The following is an 18,157-nucleotide window of genomic DNA, read 5'->3' on the forward strand; positions in this document are numbered from 1 at the left end:
AGCAACGAGAGCCGAGAATTCGAGAATAATTTGTCGTTACGCCGATGGCTCTGCCAGACGTCCTTACGAAAAACTTACCACGCTCGACGATTTTTCCGGGTAGAGGTTTTTCTTTATTTTCTCTCTCGTGCTCGCCGCACAGTTTGTTCCCGTCGTTCGAATTTCCACAATTTCCGAACGCGCGATTCGGTATCCCCGTCGATCGAATCGAATCGAATCGACACTCGACTCGCGATATCCTCGCGGGGGTGGTCGAGGGCTCGAGAAAGGAGGTATCGACGTTGCGTTACGAAAATTCCGGTAATCGTTGAAACCCAGCGGTGGCAATCGAACGATACGGAGCGTCGAGGGACCCCCCAGACAAAACGGGTCGCGACAAGAGAGAGGCGCTTCGAAGCGGAGGCCTCGTTGAGTCGATCGATAATTAGCACGGAGCAATCGCATTGTATCGATGCCCTTTGATTTCCGCGTGGATACAAAAATCTTTCACCGGCTTCCCACCCCCGCGGCTTACGGAGGGTTGCATCGTTTAACGGGGGGGTTTCTTTTTTTTCCCTCTCCTGTTTCGCGTCGCGTTCCACGCCCCTTGTTCCTCCTTTTCTCACCGGGAGCGGAGTTTCCCGGCGTTTTCCGGACACGAGCGTGGACGCGTTACCCGCGATACATCCGTAAGAACGCGTGGCTGGAGGGGAGAGGAACCTCTCCGAACGATATCCGTAAAACGCGCGGCAGGTGTTCCTCCCGGCCCGAGGATCGTACTCGCAATCTTCCGCGAGCGCGTACTTCCCATTTGCATAAAGTGGTCGTGAATTCGATCGGGAGGTCCGCTCGCCGAGAAACGCTTATTAACGAGGCCTTTTGCCCGGAACAGAGATCCGCGCGTGTATATTAACGAGCGCCCCTTCTCTTCGAGTTACACGGCGAGCGGTCTTTTCGATCGAGAGTCGAATCTGTACGCCTACCGGGCGGTCATTGGCCAGTTGAAGCGAAAACGACCAGAAGAAACGCTTTCGCATTCCGCGCTGGAAATCCAAATACCTCCGATCTACCTCGATCGTTCAAAGTTTCGACGAAAGGAATTCGCGGCTCGGAACCTCCTTTCGCGAAGGTGGTTCCTTCTTTTATTTGCACGATTCGAACCCTTAAGGATCGCTCGCTACCGTTTCGCCTCGATAGGTCGAAGCATCTCCGGTAGCAATCGAAGGAAAACAACTCGCGTTTTCGTTCCCCGTGCTCGTGTATCGCGATCTCGACGAAAGTACGTTTAACGTCCGACAGGAGCCGTAACAAACGCAACACGGATTCAACGGCGAGTTAACGTTGAATTCCGTGTCGAGGCGAGACGAAACCTACCGGGGGTCATTTTTTAATCGTTCGTGCACACGGTTTCGAGCTGGCGCGCCGTTCGCAGAAACCGTCCGTCGAACAAACGCCCGGGAACGAGCTGCAAATAGTCGGCCGTGCAAATTAAACGAACCACATTGTACGGGGCAAGCACTACCGAGGCTGCGAACCGAGGAGGAGGCAAAGAGAGGAGAGGGCAAAAAAAGAAAAAAAGAAAAAAAAAAGCCGCGTAACAAGAATCATCTGCTCGAGCATATTTTTTTCGCCGCGTTCGATGCAGCCGCTTCCGCGTCGCGAAAACAAAGAGCGGTGGACAAAAATATCGAACGTGAAAACGCGCGAAACCGTGATTCGAAAGGGTACACGGTCCGATCGCGAGGCCGATTTCGCAAACATCGGCGACGGTCGGTACCCCCCCCCCCCCCCGCGTGGATTAAATTCCCCGTGACCGTGGGGGTTGGAAAATCGATCGTTGCGTTTGCACGGTACCGAGCGTTTACTCGCATCGGTCCGCGGACAGCGCGCGTGCAGCTCGTTCGCTACCTTTTCGAGAGCTAATTAATTACCTCGAGCGATACGGTAATAACGAACGGTACGCGGTTTAAATTGTAAATCGAAACGAAGCCAACGAGAACACGGTACCGTAGCTCCGTGGGCCCCGAGCCGCGACAATTCCAAAGGCAGATTTCTTCTCTCCAACCTGTTCCACTTTGTACACCTTGGGGGAGAGGGCGAGATACGATAAGCTCCGACCCTTTGATCGGTGCCCGTAGGTGTGCACGATCGATCGATCGAGCGCGATAAACCACCGCGTACGTGTCCTCGGCCGATAACGAGTCCCGTGGAAGGAACGCGGATCCAATCGTACGAAAAAGATCCAACGATCGCGACAACTCGAGAGACAATAACGGGAACGGTGTTCTCCCGGCGACGATAAACGGAATCGTAAACTGTCCGTAGCCCCGTAGCGGAGGCGGATAATTCTCGTCGAGGCGTTCGAGGGTCGATTTCGCAATTTTCACGGACGAGCGAGCGAACGAACGAGCGAGAGAGAGAGAGAGAGAGAGAGAGAGGTCGCCGCGTTGTACAATTTTGACGGGTGCGGTAATAATTATTTTTCGAGGTTCGCGCACGGTCCGAGATCGGCTCCGAGACTCGCTCGAAAATTACAAGCTCCCTCTGTCGAGGCTCGGCCGCGCTGTAAATTGCGGTCCTGCGGTCGTCCCTCCGTGTAGGATTTTAAAGGTTAATTTGGGCCCCGGAGCGAGATAATAACAGGATCCGCAAAGGACACGAGCGAAATTCGAAAACTACGGAAGGTGGAGCCCGGGGAACGCCGACCTTACCTGGTCTCGGAATTAGGGGGGCAGGGGGGTAGGTTGCCTCGAGGCAAGAACAAACAAAAGAGCAAAGAGCCAGCGAGCCCGATAGATTTACGAGCGGGCATTATGGATCCGGGCTGTTCGCGGTTGACGGTTAAAATGTACGGTGTTTCTCGGGGAAGCAACCTCGTTCGAGCGAACACCGAACGCACGGGGGAACCGTGAAAACGACATTTTTTTTAATCGCCGGGGATCCGACCGAATTTCCTTTGTTCTCGTTTCGTCGGTTTTTCCACCGCACGGGGACCGCGTCGGGTTCCGCGATGCGCGAACCCACCGATTTCGCAATAACGAACGGCTCGTCGGGCGTAAAAACCGGCAAACGGAAACTTCGAAGGTTCCTCGTGCTCGGGAACAGCGAGCCCTGTCGGAAGGACGAAGACGAATCGCGTGAGGTCGCGCCAAACCCACCTCGATGCGCAAACCTAACGGGCGCACGGTCCGCTCGGTGATGCCACCTTCTCCTTTCGAATTATTAACGGCCTATCAACGAAACTTATTAGCGTCCGTTTCGTCCCGGGTTCGATAAATCGAAACGTCGACTCTCGTAGATCCCGTGTCTCTAAACTCCCGTAATTCGCGGACGCGCGTCGCTTCGAATCTTTCGTTGATTCAACGATCGGAGAATCGCTCGCGCGAAACCTCCAGCTCTCCTCGGTTCCGACGATAAGAATCGTCCGAGAGCGCGTTCTCTCCGTCTTGTAAGATTCCGACGGACGTGGACGGCCGAGCGGGTTTATCGGCGCTCGACACTCGAATCCTAAAAAAAGAATACGGTCCCCGAGTCGCTGGTCGTCGATCCTGGAACCATCCCGAGGGGTAAACACGACCGCTTTTACGACCTACTCTCGAGATTACTTTCCTTCCCGAGCCAAACATCTCGTTCGCGTTCCATCCTCCTCCGTCGAGGCCCGAGGACGGCTGGCAGCTGCTCGCTCGCCTCGCTTTACGGCGTTTACACGAGTCCGCTCGATTTTTCGGCTCCCGTGAGCTTCCTAGCCGCGCGCGAACACACCCACGACGAAGATTCGGCTGGTAGATCGGCTCGTAAACCGGGCAGACCCGCGATCGCAAAGGACGGCCCCTTTGCCGCGACGCTCGATCCACTTCCGGCCAACTTCCAAGCAACCGGCCGTGGCTATTTTCTCCCGGTTAAGAGATCGCTTCTACGCGGCGTACATCGCCGAACGGAGAAGGAGAAACTCCGCGAAGACAGCGTCCGCGCGGAAAGAAAAGAAGCTGAACTTCCCCGGCGCGGAACTTGCCTCGTTACCGGCTCGAAATCTTTTCGTTACGGGGAACTACACCCTCCTCTCGTCTCCGCTTTAACGACCCGCTCGTTAAAATCGAAAAATCATTAGCCGGATGCCTTTCGTTCCTCGAACGAGATTCCTGGGTCTTCTTCGCGAACGATTGCCCGTTTGCCGGATATCTTCGAGTTCGGTTCAACGACGCCGCTTTAACCGCTCCTCGCCTTTTGCGATTACCTACGGATCGTGGATCGTTCGACGACGAGCCACCGGAGGGGACGGAACATTCTATACGCGAGAAATTTTTGCCCGCGAAATTTCAAAGGAAATTTTCCAAAGTACCTTCGAGCGCGACGAACAGATCGATTGTTGCACAACGAAACGTTCCCTTCGTTCCACTTTCTCTTCCCTTTTTTCCATACCTTCTTACGTTCTATCGCGGTCCTATCGCGTCCCGCGTTAACGGGCTTTGTACCGCTCGTTTTTATCGGTTTCTCCGTTCGCGTCTCTCTCGGCTCGACGCCGGGTTTTACGATCGATTAGGAATTCGGTAGCACCGTTTCGACTGGAGGAATCTTCCTCGTCTCGAGCCTGCCCGATCCTCTCCTCGGAATGGTCGCGCGAAGAACTTTCGAGGGCCGTTTCGTGCACGGTTTCGAATCGCGCGGCGGTCCGCGGCTCGCGTATCGAACGTACGTCACCTCGTGACGTCCGTTTAATGCACGCAGATGCATAATTCATCGCGCGTACGCGGAACGCGCACTTTATCACGCGGCGAACTACGCGAGGTACGTGATTTACGCGCGGTCGTACGTCGCGTCGAGTCTCGGCGTGGCCGCGAGCCGTGCCGAGCCGAGCCGAGCCGAGTCGAGCGCGCGCGTGCGAGAGAGCGGGACGCGTGTGGTTTCCGTGTGGGTGAAAGGAAAAATTCAAGGCGGCGTGGTCGTCGGCGCCCCGTCGCGCATTTTCACGGAGTCCTGGCCACGGTAGGCTCCGTTGCTCGTCGGGCGCAAATTGTGTTCGGAGTGCCGCCTTCCAGACGCTCCGAGCACCGTGAAATTCACACTCTCGGGACGTTTTTCACGATTCTGAATGCGCCCTGAGAGCTTCCTTTCTTCGTCTCGGGGTGTCGAGACAAGACGCGTGGAAGTCAGGGTCTTATTAAAAAAGGAAAAAGAAGGAAAAAAAAAAAAGAAAAAGAAAAAGAAAAAACCGACGCCCGGATGGAAAAAGCAACCAACTAGACGGAGAGAAAGGCGAAAACACCGGAGGAGCGAAGAGCCGGCCAAGGAAAAGGAAAACACGGCCGAGGGGTGGGAAGACGCTGCCCGTGGATCAGACCTCGACGACGAAACGACGCGCCCTTTTGACAGTGAAAAAGTAGTAACGCCGCTCCCTTCCTCTATCCCTCTCTCTCTCTCTCTCTCTCTTTCTCTCTGGCTGTTTCGAAGGCGAGCGCGGACGCGTCGACGGACACAAAAGCGAAGGACGAGTCGTGTCCCCGCGCGGACTCCTCGCAGCCGGTTTCTCCTCGCGCTTCGAATTTCTTATTGCGAGTCGTTGAAACGAACTTTCGACCCTTAAAATTTCTTACGAGTCCGCGTCCTCCGCTTCGTGGGACCGAGAGTGGAGGGCCTTCGTTAAGCTCCGTAACTCGTTGCACGTCGGACGTAGAATAAAGCATCGGCGGGATAACGGGAGACGGAACGCGTTTTCGTCGCGGGCGAAATATACCGCGAACCGAGAGAAAGAGCTTCGAGGGAACTGGCGCGATTCGGCTGGTTCTCTCTCGATTCGCGCCTACCTATTCGCGTACGCGGTTTTCGCGTTTTCCACTCGAGCTCGCGGAACCGCGAAGAGGTTCCGGCCGGGGAACAATCCGCTCGAGCCGTTCGAATATCCGCGCGCGAAAGGATACAGCAGCCGAGGTCCTTGTTGCGCGGAGCGCGCACGAGTGAACGCAAATGTTCGTTCGCGGGCGCAACGACTCGAGACTCGGCGAAGGGAGCGCCGAAGAGACGCGGATCGCGCTCGCGGAGAGGGAACGGGCGCCGATAGAGAGGTACTCGTGTAAAAAATTGAAAAATCGGGGAAAGGGAGGAGAGAATTCCCGCGGCCGTGTTCGCGGCCGGGGGCGCTATTCACGTGCCCGAGTCAAAGGGAATTCGTCGAACGGAAAGGGCCGATCGAGCGGAGCGCCGACGCGCGACGACGAAGCGCGAGCGGATTTCAAAGAGGGCCTATCGGCCCGCTCGTCGCCCGCGCGTCCTCCGCTCGTCGCCCGCCGCTCCAAATATATTATCCTCGTCTGCTCGCGCACTCCGCGCAAGCGAGCGAGCGAGCGAGCTAGCGAGCTACCGCGGGCGCGCGGGTCATCAAACGCTGCTTTCGCCCGCGACGAACCGTTTTACGCGCTTTCAGACGCGTCGGCACACGCTCTGCACGCGCGCCACCGCCCGACCGAATCAAAGGGAGGTGGAGAGGCAAAAAAAAAAAAAAGAGAAAGAAAAGAGAAAAAATAAAAGAAGGGAGAAACCGGCAGCTCCGAGCAGAAGAGCCCGCTTCCTGTCGAAAACACGGGACCGGAAACCTCGGTATCGCTCGACGATACCCGGTATCTATTTATCGCGACGATATTCTCGAAAAGTCACGTTCCTCTCGCTGATCCTCCACCCTCTGCGTTTCTTTTATTTTGTCAGGCCACGGCGATTATCGTCGGTACGCCCGAACTTCGATGCTTCCTGCGTTATCCTCGAGTCTTGGCCGTCTCCTGCTGCTCACGATACCGAGAAACGTTTCTTTTAATTACCGTTACCCTCGCGACCGATCGATCGATCCCCGTAATCGATACGTTACGTGCCACGGGCCGTTTCTACCGGCGATAGACGCCTCCGTACGGGTTACGATGCAATTACGGGATCGATCGTGACGCAGTTTAGGACCCGTTCGACGCGCGAGTCCGTTAAAGTTTCGCATCGAACGGTAGCCCGATATCGCGCGGACCTTCGAGGACGCGTGCGTCCTCCGAGCGGACGAACGAATTCCTTCGAGCAATTTTCAAGGGTAAGAACCAGGGGGAACGTAGTCGCGGAACATTCGAGTCATCGTAAATAAGGATCGTCGAACGCGCGGACGCTTTCGAAGACGCACGTGAGCGGAATCCTACGCCGGAGATGAAGCTGAGAAACGAAGACGTCCACGGTTCGAGGGATTTCGGAGAGCTCGCGGAACTTTTACGAACTCGTCCTCTCGACGCTACGAGGAACGCGGGAAGCGTTCGCGGAGGGTCTCCGCTTCGCGAGTACGTTGTACCGATCGCGACGATTCGTTAATTACGACCTTTCGAAGTTCCTCCGAGAACGCGTACGAGCGTAACGTCGACAACTCGAACGCGATATCGCGACGTAAACGATCGCAAGTAGGCGTCGGATGGCTGTAACAACAATAACGATAACACCGCGAACCTCGAAGGGTCGTAAACTCGGTAACCGAGCGTTTTAGAACCCACGTGTACACAATTTTTCGTAATCTCGAAGCGCGCGGGGCGTATTCCCAACGTCGAACGTAAAGTTACGCTTCGATCCGAGCGTAAATTGCTCACCGAACCCGGAGAGGGTACAGCTTGGGCGTCGAGTCGCGTCTGGACGCGAAGAAACGCATTGTTGGTCGAATCGTAGGAATCTTTCCAACGTTGCGCCTCTTTGATATCGCATCGAGCGTGAAAAGCACGACGCTCGCGACGTAGGCAAGAGGATCGAGCTTCGTTCTCCTGCGCGGCGATATCGAACCGGCGTGCAAGAGTCGGACGAGGTAATTTTTCGAGGCTCGTTGCTTCTCCGCCATCTGCTTGGAAACCGCCCCGCGTGACAACGTTCCAGCACCGAGACGACCGTAAAGGGTTAACGAGCGAGCCGTCTCGTCGACCGAACGAGAATAAAAGTCTCTCCGGTATCGACGGTACCTCTTACCCGCGTCCGGATCGTTGTTTTCGCAGCGAGAGCGTCTCGACGACGTTAAACGAGAGTAACCCGAGTTTTCGCCGGTGCGGGCGTACCCGCGAAGCGGAGAGGAGCGGAGAGGATCGCGCGTGACCTGTCCTGGCGCGCGGTGTCGCGGTTCCCCGGGAAAAGCGCGTCGTTTTCGCTCTTTATGCGTAAATAGCCGCATTACGCGCGGCCTCTGCTTTTATTCGCTCTCTTCCACCGAGTCGTTCCAACCAGCCGAGGGATCAAAGGGCTAATACAATTTTTCTTCGTGCTCGCTCCCGACCGCCGCCCTCCACCGCCCCCGACCTTCTTCGTCGCGCGCGTACGCGCACGAGAGAGAGAGAGAAAGAGAAACGGAGCGAACGAACCGGAGAGCGAGAGAGAAGGAGCGAGATCGCGAGTAACTCCGGGGCTGAATAACATTCGGTGTATAAAATAGCCGCGCACGCCGGGCCACGGACAAAGGGCCTTTAGTGGCAACCGGTGTAAAAAAGATGTACAGAGACGAGAAGGAGAAAGAGGGAGGAAGAGCGGGGGTAAAAAAAGCGGCAGTGTACTGGTACCCCCTTTCAGGGCACAGGACGTCTCCGAACGCCGGGACGGTCGTTCTCATCCGTAACCCGAGACGTGTAATTAGGAGCACCGGACCAAGATGAATAGCCAAGTGGCCGGTGGGGCAACCGACCGCCGGAGAAAGGAAAACCTCGGCCACGAGAGAAACAGAGAGGAACCAACCAAGAGAGAGAGAGAGAGAGAGAGAGGTTACCGTGGCCCATCCATCGGCAACGCGTCCGTACGCGCGTATTTACCAACGACACCCGTGTCCCGTTGCAACTGCACTGTCTACGCTGCTGCATCGTTTACGAAAGTCCCGCGGATCTCGAAGCTGCCAGGACCCGTTCGAAAGCTCTTTGCCCGCGTGCGAGGCCGAGTACTCGCGCGCAAACACCAACGGAGATCGTAATTCGTTCGTTTCCTCTCGCGAGGACCTCGCTACGCGAATTCGAACTGTAATCGATCGCGTTCGCGATTTCGTACCGCGAGTTGCCCTTTACGGTGTCGCGCGCACGTTTTTTCGTCCGGTTTGTCCGGATTCTCACGGAGAAAGTCCACGTTTCGACCCCGCGGAAACCCGCGAATTCTACACCATCGCTCCTCGTTACGTCGCAGGGTCGCGAATCGATGCGCCGGTTGTTTTTCGAAAACGAGCCCCGAATCCGTGCATCGATCGGACGCCCCGCCGTTCGCAGCGCGTCAAACCCCCCCTGCGTACCGAACGGGCAATATTCGCGAATGAAAAACTGCAATCGGCCGGAAGTGCTCTTTTTTTCAAATTCCGTGCTATTCTTCGCGGCGGAATTTTTTAATTTACTCGTACCGAACTTCCACCGGACGCGAACGAGAAAGCGGAGAAATTTTTGCCACGGACCGCTCCGAAATGAAAGATTCAACGAATCGATGTCGGAACGGAATCTATTTCCACCGTGGCTTTTTCCACGCGAATCGATTCGTACCGTTCCGGATCGTTACTCGGGGATATCCGTCTGGTCGTTTCCCTCGGTACCTTTTCGTATAAAATTCCCGACAATATCGAAAACAACGTCGATGGACGTTCGTTCGGTTTCGAGAACGTATCGACGTCCAGTCTCGTGGACGCCGAGACGATCGAGATCGTTCAGGAGCGAAAACGGTTCACCGGATGGGTGTAAAGTTCTTCCTCCGGTTCTCGTTGAGGCCTCTCGGAGAGTCACCTGGCCGAGAGGCTTCCCTCGGAAGCGAAAATAAAACAGTCGGTTAATATCGTAGACGCGGCGTACGGCCGTAGCCTCGGAAATCCCTGGTTCTTAACGAGCGGCCATTCGAGATTCGATCTGCGGCGAGAAACGCGCGTGTCCCTTCGCGAGCTCGGTGCTCGCATCTTACGCGGCTGTTACGCGCGATACGTGCTCCGGTCCCTCGGTGTGTTTCGCATTTTTTAAATAGCCACGGACGGAGGAGATCGGCTCGCGAGGCGGTCTCCGAGAACCCGAGCGATTCCAGTTCGCAGCCATCGCTACTAATTACACGTGCAGCCGCACGTATACGACGTTACCGTCGATATTAGGTAGGTGGATACGTAATATGGCCCCCCTTTTCCGCCGAGTCTGCGTATACTGGCTTTGTAGGTGTGCATGGCTATCGAACCGGTTCTCCTCTCCGAGGGGGGGTGAGAGAGCGCGCTCGAGAGAGAGAGAGAAAGACAGAGAGGGGAGAGAGAAAGACGCGGAGCACGGCAGCGGGTAACCGGCCGGCATCATGGACGATGAAGAGAGAGAGAGCGAGAGAGCGAGAGAGAAAGAGAGAGGACGTAGCCAGCATCCAACCGACCGCCGCCACCGACCATCGACGCATCGGTCGACGCCGAATCTCGCGGCGGTGCACGTGAGATCGGCGAGACCGATCCGACCGACCGGCTGCAAATTGGACCCGCGAGCCGCTTTTCGGAACGGTCCATTCAACGGCCCGACCGTGTTAAAGGGCCATCGATACGGCTTTGGCACCGTTCTCGGGAGGGAGAGAGAGAGAAAGAGAGAGAGAGAGGGGAGGAGGGAAAGATCCGACGATATCCGATACTTCCTCCGCCAATTGGATATTTTCGACGATCGGCCGTGTCTCCGGGCGAAAGACCGTTCGTCCCGGGCCGAGAGATTACGGGGAAACGATCGAACCGGATTTCGAGCGCATCGACGAACCTCGAAAGTATCGACGTACCCGCCGCGGCATCGATTCATTCGCGAACGTTGCTTCCCGGAGAGCAATCGACGGAGAGAACCTCGATCGAAACTTATTTTGGACGTATACCGCCGTGGAGGAGAACCGATCGAGGAAACCGTGCAAATTGCGCAAAGCGATCCTCTCGTCTCGACGGTCGCCGGCAGTCGAGCCCAATTAACCGTAATTATAGCTCGACCGGCGAAAGAAGAAAGATACCGCGGGCAAGGAGATTCGCCGAAGGGGTCGAGGAAGGGAGTCGAACGTTTCGATCGAAAAACGAAACCGTTAGCCCGGCTCTACGACGTATAGCGTCTCTCCTGCTCCGTTTCTTTCCCCTTACCGTGATTCACTGCCGCGAGCAGGGCGGCGCAGGAGAGCGGGCAAAGAATCCTGCGAATCGTCGGTTGCGCGCGTGTACGGTACTCACCGAGGCTGAGCAGAAGCGCTGCTACGTCGAGGCGGCGCATCCTTTCGACCGTCCAAACGAGAGAAGCACGCGGCAACGGGAGTCACACAGACGGAAACTGAGACGAGAAGGTCGAGCCCGTTTTCTCAGAAGGCTCGCCGAGCTGTCATTCTATTCTATTCCCTTTTTTCCGTTTGAAGCTTGCCAGCGAACGAACACACCGCAGCACGTTACCGAGACCGAACGAACCGAACACCACGAAACGACGCGCGATACTGAGGGCCGCTAACCCACGCCGCGCCGAAGCGACCCCTACTCCGAGGGTTCACGGCCGAGCGGTCAACTCGGGCTGTCCTCGGCAGATGTCGCCTCGTCTCGGTCGATGGATTCCTTTACCGACCCCTACTCTATCGGGTTCCCGTCCGCGGGCGAGCGCGCGGAATTCGAATCCGGATTGGAAATGCATCGAAATGATCGGACGACAAACGGGTTACAATTCAAATTCGATATATTATTTCATACATCTTATGACACGTACGTCGTTGTTCTCTCCCTCGGTAGTCGTAGCATCGTAATCGATAGTATTTATAATAACAATCTAAACAGTCATGTTACTTACATCCCTACATTTACTATATACTTTTTTTCGCTTTACATATTCGTGTTTATTTCTCTTTGTCTTCTCTATTACCTATGCCGCATCGATGCTCGCATCCGTGGAGGTGTCGATGGGTCGCGCGAAAAGGAAGCGAGTTCGTCGTTTGTTGCGATCGCTTTAGCGAAAATGGGTACGTTAACGCGGGAGAAAACGGGGGAGGGGACAGGGGGATGGTTGTTCGATTTCGTCGCGAATAGATCGAAAATCCGTAATCGTCGACGAAATTGCCGACGCGAGATTCGAGCACGGTTTTCGAGGCGAGAACTCGGAACGCGTCTGGAATTATTGCGAGGAACGATCGGCGAGACTGTAGCGATGCGATAAAAGGGAAATCGATCGGAAGGGCGTAAGAGGAAAGCTGTAACGTTCTCTCGACGAGAAAACGTTCTTCCCTCCGTATCGCGGACGTATCGTTGTCCCTCGGATCCGGAGCAGAGACGGATTCGAATCGATGCCGATGCGACGATCATCGGTGGAAATTCGCGAGCGTTTCGACAGGTTCGGCGAGAAGAAGTCGAACGAAACGAAATTCGATTGTAGAGACATCGCGCGTTTGGTGGCTGCGCCGACCGCAATCCGTCGCTGCTCCCGACGCGAAGCTATCCAATCGATTACCGATGCGACGAATAAAACGGATGCCGCGGAACGAAAATAGCTTCCAAGCGACGACAGCTTCCTTCGAACGTCCGGGCGATCTCGAAACATCGCCGCGGAAAAATTGTACATATTTACACGGACGATCAACGTGTCCTCGTACAATATATTTATATAATTTATGTACATAGCGTACGGTAAGCGCGCGGTGACGCGCGCGGTACCCGTATACGTACGTAACACGTTTTGCTGACAGATTCTTAACGAAGGTAGCGAAGATTCTATTTTCTCTCTCTCACTCTCTCTCTCTCTCTCTTTCTCTCTCGTGCGCTCTCTCATTTTCTCGTTCTCTCTCTCTCTCTCTCGTCGCGTCCTGGGAAATTTCGGCTAACTACGTCGATCACCTCCGAACGGCGCAGGTCTATTTATATTATTTACATCGGAGCTCTCCGACCCGGAGAGGTCGCGTCCTTCGGCGAACTCGCTCAACGGCGAAACGTGCACCGGAAATTTACATTCTCGCGCGCACGAACGGTATCACATGTAACGCTTACTTCGCGCGGGAAGGAGAGTCGCGGGTAAAACAACGCAAAGTGTACGAACAATTATTCTACACCCCCCTCTACTCGGGGGGACGGTTTTATCCGTGGAAAGATCTCGCGGTGTAATCTCGTCCTCCGTATCCGATCTTCGTTTCGATCGACGATGACTGGCGTCGTACCGAGCGATCCTTTCGTTCGGGACGATCGATTACAAAAATCCTCATCGAATTGCACTTCTCGACGAACCAAGGACAGAAAGTCGAACGCGAGACCAACGACCGTAACACGCTCGAAAAGAACGCTCTCACGACCGGGACTGTCAACGCCGGGGAACGAAAACGCTCGAGGATCGGTAAACCTCGTCGATCTCGCGACCTTTGGCTTCCGATCGACGCGATCGTTGCTCCGAATCGCGCGAAATTCACCGACGGAGGGTTCCGTGGAACGCGAGGGAACGTGGATAACGTTCGCGAGTTTCGGCGGAACGGCACCGCGGTTCAACGATATGTCTAACGCGAAGAAGGACCGTCTTTGGCCGCGTGTTGCCATCGTCTCGACAGCGAATTGCCTTCGATTCTCAGAGTCCGCTTAGCTATTGTCGATGATATGTACCGAAGCCTTATCGTTCGTCTCGGCGAGCGACTCTGCGATTCACTTTCTATCGCCCCAACCGGCGCTGTTGTAAAACCAAGACGAGGCGCTCTCGTCCCTCGTTTTGCTCCATGTGTTGTCCAAGCCGCTCCCTCCTCCGTCCTGCGAACAAGAGAAACGATGTCCGTGAAGGAAACCGTCCAAGACGTCGTTCCTATCGAATTATAATTCGCTATCGATCCGACGCGCGTTCAGTCTTCGAACCGGAGACCACCGATGCAAACTCTGCGCGTCTACGTTTCGAGGATGAACCACCGATCGAACGTCTCCGCTTCGAAGCTTCGCGACGTCGAGCTCACCACGACGTTCAATTGATGCGTGGCCGGCGAGAGGTAATCCATGTTGGTGTAGTAAGAAGAATAATTTTGGTAGCACTGCTGCTGAGAGGCGGTTGTCGTCCACGCTAACCTCTGATGGTCACCGGGGAATCCTCCGCCGCTCTCCGTCACGGCCGGGCTCCAGATACTACTGCTACTGCCGCCGCTACTGTACACCGTACCACCTAACTGTGAACAGTACGCGGGCGTTCTCTGAGGGTTTACCCACGGATGGTAACGGTTTACCGTCGGTCGATAACTTACGCTCGGCGGAGTCGTGCTCGCCGCCAGAAGCAAACTGCTTCCCGATGGTTTGTACTGAGGGGAATCCCTCAGGAGAGCCGGGGAACTGGCCGCCGAACCACCTGTACCTCCGCTCCTACGCACACGAGTTTAAACTGTACAAAATTGGCGTCAAGGATCGACGTAGCGCACGATCGAACGACGCGTCTGTTCTCTTAGAGACGAAACAAAGACTTTCGAAGAGATCGTTCGTACGAGGAGGCGTCTACCCGCTCGAGATCCTCGTATCGCTCGAGGAGAGACGGTCCACCGAGAATCGAATGAAAAGTTTACTCGAGCGAGTTTCGCCTCGCAAAGGTATATATCGATGTAATGGATATTTACAGGGGTGTTGTGGCAGGTACCGCCGCGGCAGGCGTGGGCGTGGTAGCGATCGAAGGACTTTTTCCAGAGGGCGGATTGTTGCTCGGATTCCCCGAGGGTTTCTTCGACCTCGGTGCTTTGTCCTGTTGTTGCTGCTGCTGCTTCTGCTGCTGCCTGCACTTGGCTCGCCGATTTTTGAACCACACCTACGGGCACACGCGTGTTCGAAGCGTTCTCGATCGGGCGTCGCGTCGAGGAAACGAACCTCGTCGTCGTCGTTGTCGTCGTTGACGGTGGAAAAAAAAATGAAACGACAAAATAGAAAAAAAAAAAGAAAGAAACGGGAGAGAACGAAATACAGTCGTCGTTTTTACGAACGACGGAAAGCTGCTTTCGATCTATATTTTCGCGTTGAAACGCGACGAGGCTCGGATCCTGTGGGAAACGAGCTCGGAACGGTGTGCAGAGCTTTCGTAAAGCTGGCGTAATAGCCAATTATAAGGGAATGCAGCACTCGCGCAACTATCAATTACCAATGAAGCCGGCTTCGATAACGCGAGCGGAAACCTGCACGCGTATCCGACCGGTTGCTGCCGGTACGCGTCGAGTCGGTGCAACGAAATTGCGAAAATCGAGGCGAACCCGTCGATCGACCCTTTACCCCGCTCGTGACATCTTCGAACGGGGAACGTTCTCGCTCCGTGTCCATCCGTATCGACGCTTCGTAACCTCGAGGAACGAAACTACCTCCCGGCTCGAAGAAACGGGCGTACGATCGGCCGGGAATCGCGCGTCGCGAGAATCTCCGGGAAACGGAAATTCGGGCCGCGTCGCTCGCGTCTGGATTTCCATCGCGAGGTATCCAACGGACTCGGGTTCCGTCCTTCGATCCGGCGGTGTTTCGCCCTCCTAGATTTCCAGAACGCGAGAACGACCTCGAGAGAGAGAGAAAGAAAGAGAGAGAGAGAGAGAGAGAGAGGGAACCGAGAGCGAACGAAACCGCTGGAAGAACGAAGACAGAGGCTAAAGAGGCGAAAGAGAGAGGGAGAGAGAGAACACGGCGAGGGAGGCGAGCCGAGAGCAACGAGGACAGGGAGAGAGAGGAACCTAGAGAAGCCCTGCGCGATCAATGTTAGAGGCGGAGAGGCGAGCTTGGGTTTCTACGGATTTTCTGGGGAACGACACGAGCAACCCGCGTTCTTCCACCGAAGCTGTTCCCCGGTGTACGTCCCCCGCGTACTCTATACGAATTCGCCCAGTTTTAACCCGCCGTTGTATACGTCGGCAAACGGCTTTGCCGTTTCTCGTCGGCTTTGAATCGGCGACGCGACACCCCGGAGTCTCCGGGATCGAAAAATCCCGTCCGAATCGAAAACTCGAAATCGAGCTCGGTTTTTATTTATTTTTTCTTTTTTTTTCGTAGAAGGGACCGGTCTCGATTACGCGGGATCGATCGCGTCGAGAGGAAGAGCGACGCGGGGGTCGGAAAACACGAGGAGGCGCGAGGAGACTCCGGTTTCGCATTCGGCGACGAACGTGCCGAAGACTATGGGGCCCGGTCGAGACCCATTGAATCGGTTCGCGGGGTCCGGGACCAGGTGCGTCGGTCCGCAATTGCGGACGCGTCGCGCCCTTTCCGTTCGTGATGAGGGTGGAATATGCATGGCCACGTTTTCGGACCCCGTTTCGCTTCGAAAGTCGATTCGAACGACACGAAGTCGTCCACGGGCGTCGGAAGTTCACGATTCCACGAATCGACCACGGTCTTTGTCACCGATGGAAAACGTTCCTCTCTCGAATCGTTCGAAAGCCACCGTCGACGAACACCGAGCGTTTTTTCACCGAGCGCAGGAACGCGCCGCTCGTCGAGGCTTTCGACGAGGAAACAATACCGGTGAACACGGATTCGTTTCGGTCGTTCGCTCGCTCACGGGGTGAACTACTAACTCGGTTAACACCCGCTATCCAGGAAACACGAGCGTTCGGTAAATCGATGCTGTCTACGGACCGTGGACTGCGTGCCGACACTGCCACCCCTCGGTAACGAGACACCGAACCCGAGCCACCCCCTGTGTCGTTTTCCTCGATGCGCGCAACCAACGTCCTTGGCGTTACCTCGACGAAGTTACCGCCGCGACGTACCTGCACTCTCGACTCCGGAAGGTTGATCTTCATCGCCACTTCCTCCCGCATGAAAATATCCGGGTACTTTGTCTTCGAGAACAGTCCCTCGAGAACGTCCAACTGAGCCCGGGTGAACGTCGTTCGTTCCCTTCGCTGCTTCCTCGGGTTACCTTTAACAGAATTCCCATAGACTCTGACGCGTTCCGCGTACTCCGCCGCGGGCAATTTCCACCCGGGAATGCGAAACGCGAGCCATTGGAATCGACGCTCAACGAGGAGTTTCGAACCGCGGGAACGACCGCGATTCCGAACCTACGTTCCCGCGCGACGTTTTCCAACCGCATCGAAGGGTCGAAAACCCTCGAGAATGTTACCGCGCGCGAAAACGGTTCCAGCCGCGAAAATCGTGTACCTCGATACGAGATGAATCGAATCGCACGAGCGGCTCTCGGAACGATACGTTCGCTCGAGCGACGCGCGGAAAAACCAAGTCGTTGATCTTTCTTGCAAAGCGCGTAACGAATTCGCTCGAAACTTCGTCCTCCGCATCGTCACGAAGCTATCGTATTCGTAATTTCCTCGAACCGGAACGAAATTTTCGGAAAGCTGATCAACCGTTCGGGCTGAAAATGTACGCGATCCTCGCGTTCGGCTCGCTGTTGCGTAACGCGATCGATCGGGAACCCGATAAAAGAGAAACGAGTCTCCCTCGAGAAAATTATACTTTGCCCGCGTTCCGTTCGAGCCTCGATCGATTCGGAGGTGAGTTCCGTTCGCGAACGTTTTGAGAAACTCGGTGTCCCTTCTCCGTAGGTTGCGTCGAAAGGTAGGTCGATTCGCGTCCCGGTTGAACGTCGAGACGATTTCTTCGTGGACGACGGAAATCGTTATCTAGAAGTAGTATAAGTCAAGGGGCACTCACAGTAGTAGGACTCACCGGCGGGAGTACAACCGGGATATCCGATGGTGGAGTGAAGGGCCTCTATCGGCGGCATACCCAGCGCGCTGACGTAAGGGTTGGTCTTGAGGGCACCGTAGGGCCCGGCCGCCGACGCGCCGAACGCGGCGGGCCCGAAAAGCTCGGAGGCCGAGGTGGTGGAGGCGGCGAGGCCCCCGAGATCGGTCGCCCCGGCGCCCCCGCTGCAGCCGGAAGTACCGCCGAGGCTGTTCGGCCACATCACCACCCCCTCGGCCCCCACCACGACCACCCCCCCGCCCCGCGGACTCTCTACACCGAGCTCCTCCGCTCCTCGGATTTACCCGCTGCTTCTGAAATTCAAATTCGTGCCTCGTCAACTCTACACGTACACCCCCTCCGTTTCTTTCTTCTTGGAGATATCGGTGAGCGCGTACCACTCGCGTCCGCGTTCGAGGAACGCGCGAACCGAACTTACGCGTATTCCTCGTTTCGAAGGCCCTCGCCGGTTGCTCGTTATCGATCCGAGACGACCGACGTACGGCTCGTCGCCGACCGTTCCGACTTACGATTCTGACGGTGGTGTCGTCGCCCGGTCTATCGCCGGAAACTTCCAGACGACGATAC

General features: G+C 55.9%; 2 protein-coding genes across 4 annotated transcripts in view; both read right to left on the reverse strand.

Annotated features, from left to right (window-relative positions):
* LOC143152258 (tyrosine-protein kinase-like otk) overlaps positions 1-11,352 on the reverse strand; it is a 46,442-nt gene extending 35,090 nt beyond the window's left edge. For both annotated transcript variants that reach the window (XR_012993541.1, XM_076322172.1), the window contains exon 1: positions 11,144-11,352. Coding sequence is in view for 1 of the 2 variants with exons in the window: in XM_076322172.1 (XP_076178287.1) it covers positions 11,144-11,183 (40 nt within the window). In the remaining variant the exon portion in view is untranslated. The remainder of the gene's footprint in view (positions 1-11,143) is intronic.
* Positions 11,353-11,618: 266 nt separating this feature from the next.
* Otd2 (homeotic protein ocelliless) lies at positions 11,619-17,792 on the reverse strand. Of its 2 annotated transcripts, none has more exons than XM_076321567.1 (6): positions 17,552-17,792; positions 16,633-16,784; positions 14,512-14,696; positions 14,149-14,263; positions 13,867-14,073; positions 11,619-13,669 (listed from the first exon to the last, which is right to left on the reverse strand). In XM_076321567.1, the coding sequence occupies exons 1-6, from the start codon at positions 17,790-17,792 to the stop codon at positions 13,568-13,570; spliced, it is 1,002 nt and encodes a 333-aa protein (XP_076177682.1). In that variant the 3' UTR covers positions 11,619-13,567. The 2 variants fall into 2 exon arrangements, with proteins under 2 accessions (XP_076177682.1, XP_076177681.1); XM_076321566.1 differs by having other exon boundaries at positions 17,537-17,792.
* Between the last annotated feature and the right edge of the window lie 365 nt (positions 17,793-18,157).

The sequence above is a fragment of the Ptiloglossa arizonensis genome, chromosome 10 (assembly GCF_051014685.1).
Source record: "Ptiloglossa arizonensis isolate GNS036 chromosome 10, iyPtiAriz1_principal, whole genome shotgun sequence".
Lineage (NCBI taxonomy): Eukaryota > Metazoa > Arthropoda > Insecta > Hymenoptera > Colletidae > Ptiloglossa > Ptiloglossa arizonensis.